The sequence below is a fragment of the Branchiostoma belcheri genome, unplaced genomic scaffold, assembly GCF_001625305.1.
Source record: "Branchiostoma belcheri isolate BF01 breed outbred unplaced genomic scaffold, Haploidv18h27 scaffold798, whole genome shotgun sequence".
Lineage (NCBI taxonomy): Eukaryota > Metazoa > Chordata > Leptocardii > Amphioxiformes > Branchiostomatidae > Branchiostoma > Branchiostoma belcheri.
Genome location: NW_017804462.1, coordinates 4,515 through 9,383, shown reverse-complemented (window position 1 = coordinate 9,383; position 4,869 = coordinate 4,515). Strand labels below are relative to the sequence as shown.

Genomic DNA, 4,869 nt, shown 5'->3' with positions numbered 1-4,869 from the left:
CTTCTCTCTCTCTCTCTCTCTCTCTCTCTCTCTCTCTCTCTATATATATATATATATATATATATATATATATATATATATATATATATAGATACATATAGATAGATAGATATAGATATATATATGTGTGTGTGCGTATGTCTGTGTGTGTTCGTGTGTGTGTGTGTGGTGTAATACATAACCAAACAATCATACAAAACAAACTTTTTTTGCTCTAAGGTTTATTCAAACTTCAAGCTTTTTTTTTCATAAATAATGTGCATGTGAGTTCACAAATTAACATCGTTTGTTTTCCTTTAAATACATCAATGATGTTGGTACTAAAACTTCAAAATAATGAGAATCTTAATTAGTCTTTATATTGTTGTTGCTTTCAATTAAGTATGGCCTAACCGGTACAAATAAGATAAATGGTAACGATTATGAAGGCATTTTATGAGACATTCTGTTTTTTACTAAATCTGTTTTGTGGTATATACTAAGGACAGACCGAACTGATTATATGACCACCTCAAAACAAATGCGTCCGCACGAACAAAAAACGAAACAAAATTGTCGCTTTCATTATTTAAACTAACACATGCGTCCGTGCGAAAAAAAATAAGTGCCAAAACGTGAGCAAATGACACAACAAAAGTATACCATTCCGTTTTTTATACAAAAATTATAACATAATAATACATACATACTAGGACACTAGCATCGATTTGCCAATATCACTTTGCAGTTTACGGCATAGTTTGTTGCTTTTTACAACGAATTTTTAGCATAATAATTTGTACTTTTTGAAATGGACGAAAATTGATGTACTGGGATCCACATAATCGCGCAGTGTGGCCTTAGTAATTTCAAAAAGTACATCATGATTTTAAATTTTTTGACACAGGCTTTCTTTTTTATGTACCTTATAATTTATATAAGACGATGGTATATTCATATGTGGCAGACATTGTAGCTGCTGGTATAAAGATGCTCAATTTTGTTGCAAATATCCACCTTGTCAATAACTTTTTTGTTTACATTGATACACTAAAAATCAACATATAAAGCTTGTTTTAACTGTTGGTATTGGGTATTATTTATGCTCTCTTCACTCTCAATACATTTATTATCTGCATGCCCGTAGCCAAAGGGAGTCCGGGGTGTTCGGAAGAACACGAGTAAAAGGTCCACTTTTTATCCAAGGGTCAAGATTTTATTTTTAAAAAGTGGACTAATTTGTATCACCAGCGGGACTGCAATCCTACAAATTGCTCACTTGTAAAAGTGTATTCGATTTATCCTTTAAAATGCTCTCTAAAACACAGAAAATGCCATTTCTGAAGTTCAATTTCCAAAATCCTGGCTACGGGCATGATGCGGAATTTGTCCGATTATAATATTTAATCACACAGGTTTTACATACAGATTAATAATCAATACAAACAATTTAATATAGTATCTTAACCATGTTTACATCTAGTATCGTGTAGATAAACACTCGTCTTAAACAAAGTATTAAATCAGACTAAAAATTCTAAACGCCTAATTAAACATTGCTGTCATCTACGCGTGCAGAAACTATTTCAACATAGACTCAAAGCTACACTGTACCAAGTGACTTAAAACAAAGAAGGTACAATAATGACATAGAAGTACACATTATAACATTAATAGAAACTAGCTTAGTTGCAGAAATACAACCAGATCGTTGCAATATCCTAATTACAAATCAAAAGTTTCAAATTAAAATCAATTACATTACCTTCATTACAAATCAAGATACAGGTAAATAAAAAATATGTTTTNTAAAAAATATGTTTTTATTACAAATCAATCAAATTTTGTGATGGTTAGAATTGGTTGAAAAATCTCTATTGCGAATCAAGAAAAATTTAATGGATTAAAATGCTTTGATATTAAGATGAAGCAACGTCATGATAATTTCAATGATGATTACAATGCTTTAGTATTTAGATTTTTACCGTAGTACATAGTGATGTACTAATATTTACTTTAGGGAAGACATTATAGATGCCTGTAAACAATAGTTACGAGGAACAAAGTAGACCTTAGCAGAAAGCTGCCCAACTTTGTTGCTAGTACTTGAAAATATTCACAAGGTCAGCAAATTAATTTTTACAATGATAAACTTTTGTGTTTTCATAGCTGTTGCTATATTGTAATAGTTCTTGACTATTTTGACTTACCAGTTATCCGATTACTATAACCACCAACGTTCTGACGATATAAGGCTACATCAAGTAAATTTCATGGATGACATCCTCCACCTATCCAAAATATATAGAGCGAACAAAAAAAAAGATTCTTCATTTTCAAATGTTGACACCATAAACCTTGTGAAATAGGATATGGTACCTCAATTGTGCTAGGTGTACTGTAAGCTAGTACAATATCCATTTCTCGTTGAAACATCTTCAAAGAAAATTAAAGGTTTCAATCATTTAACAAATGGTTTTCAGTGTCAGGATCACATATTCACATCCACCATCACATATAAAAGACAAAACAATTAACCTGAGCCTTAAATCTCCTCTCTTCATATTTATCTGGCATCCACGTTCCGGCATGGCAATATATATCTTTGCACATTTTTGGCACTGTCAGAGGGGGGCAAAATTTCTTGTGAAATCAATGCGCGCGCTGATGCCATCCATAAACATTACTTTTCGTGGCCTAATTAAGACCAATATAACATAGTACGCATTAATCCAGTATCATGTTAACAAAGGCAAATATTGAACAAAATAAAAAAAAAAAAACTTAAAATCCCAAAGACAATATTATCTACGTGTTTTAGAACATGCTGAACATAGACTAAAAGTAATATAGTACCAATCTCCTTCAAAACATAGAAGTTACAGAATACTTCAAGATTTTAAATTGTCGATGAGAACAACATTATGCTACCAGATATAATTGCATCTTAATCGTACTGAGCAAGACGATAAAAAAGACAAATCAAGAAAGAGTATGGTGATTGCGATCAATTTCAATGCCTTGATTACAGATCAAAAAAACTTTGCAATGATGACAATTTGTCAAAATACATTGATTATACGGATCAATAGACATTATCAGGATTACAAATGACGAAGATGTCGTAATTATTGCATAAAAAACAGAATGATGATTACAAGTTGCTTGCATATTTCTATTTCATTGATTATAGATCAAAAAGCATGATTGCAATTAATCACAGTTCCTTGATTACAGATCAATAAACATAATGATGATTACAAATAATTTGAATGCATTGAATGCAGATTAAAAAACATTTTAGTAATAACAGATCAAGAAACTGTATGATTACTACAACTGATTACAATGCTCTGATTGCAGATCTAGGATTATTATGATGATTACAAGTAATTCAAAAACCTTGATAACAGATGAAACAGCAGATCACGAACTTGCTGTGACTAGATGTTACTTACAAATACACATAAACTCAGATTGCTGTGTTTTCTGAGTCTAAATTTAGCATCCGTCGGGTAATGTTTATCACCAAGCAAGTCATTTCAAAAGGCTTAAGTATTCTACATTAGACATAAAGTGCAAGACATCGTAAAGAAAACATTTTGCAGTCCAAACTACCTCTCAAGTGAGATTCAAAATCATTGACCGTTACCATTTGAAATGCAGGATATCCTCTGATATTACCACATCAAATGCATCTTTCAAATACAACATCACTTCAAATACATGGTCATAGGCACGGCTGCCGCGATGCTGATGATGTACATGACAAGACACAGCCTGTCCAAGACCTTAGCCAGCAGAGTGTAGTCGGTCACTTCGTCATTGTTAAAGACTTTGGCATGTTCTCCCACCTCAGTCTTCACCGCAGTGGCGATCATCTCGCGGAGATCGGTAGGACCGGTGGTCTGTCCATCTGAACCAGGCTGCTCGGGACTCTCGAGGTCGTTCTCGGGTCTCTCTACGTCGACAGAAGCCATGACTGCATTTTCAAAGGCGCGGTTTGTTACCTCAATGGCACTGTGCTTGGTATGGCCATGATCCTCACCATATGCACGCTTCTTGCCACTGAGGTCCCCCAGCAGTAGCATCCTAAGGTAAGAAATTAAAATAAAATAATAATATGATTAAAAAAAGTAACGTGCATTATGTTTTAAAAATGTGGTAATGGCTATGCAAATAATGCTTATATCATGTATATGTACTCTGATAAAATATGTAAAGAACTGAAATATTACAAAAGGCATGTTTGTGAATAAAAAAGAATCCATAAATATTCTTATAATTTCATTTCAAAGACTTAAGAACTGTTGCATTTTAGTGTTATCGGTGTGGTCTTTTAGCCTAAAAACGAATCATAAACAGTTAACTTTAAGAAACAACTAACCTACCAACAAAAAGAAAACAAAAACAATGTGATATATCACTGCAGCTGGGAATTTAATGTATGTATGTATTTATTTATCGATTGATTGATTGATTGATTGATTTGATAAAACCTTAGTCACTGCCTAGCATACCATGTCAAACTAGGTTCTCCAGAACAAAAAAAATTAAACAGATGGTAGGTACTTTGACAAGTAGCGGAGAAATACAGTCTTCGCCAACGGAGACAGGCTTCCCTCCCGGCCATGGATCATGATGATGCCGAGGGTGAAGAAGAGGAAGACTGCCATCAGCGCCATGCACACGATGATTAGTGTGGCTGTAATATCATCCACGAGAAACAGTTAGTTAAATAATAAGGGTGTCAACTTTTAATAAAATGATGTTAAGATTTGAGAAACAGGTGATGACAAAAAATCGGAGATTTCTAATTTCTTGGATGTAAATATAGTTCTCTTACATATACAACACATTATTACCCATAAGGCCACACCAATTTAATTT

General features: G+C 33.1%; 1 protein-coding gene across 1 annotated transcript; it reads right to left on the bottom strand.

Annotated features, from left to right (window-relative positions):
• Positions 1 to 3,294: 3,294 nt before the first annotated feature.
• LOC109485981 lies at positions 3,295 to 4,670 on the bottom strand. The gene is made up of 2 exons (XM_019789680.1): positions 4,552 to 4,670; positions 3,295 to 4,071 (listed from the first exon to the last, which is right to left on the bottom strand). The coding sequence occupies exons 1-2, from the start codon at positions 4,662 to 4,664 to the stop codon at positions 3,693 to 3,695; spliced, it is 492 nt and encodes a 163-aa protein (XP_019645239.1). The 5' UTR covers positions 4,665 to 4,670; the 3' UTR covers positions 3,295 to 3,692.
• Positions 4,671 to 4,869: the final 199 nt, after the last annotated feature.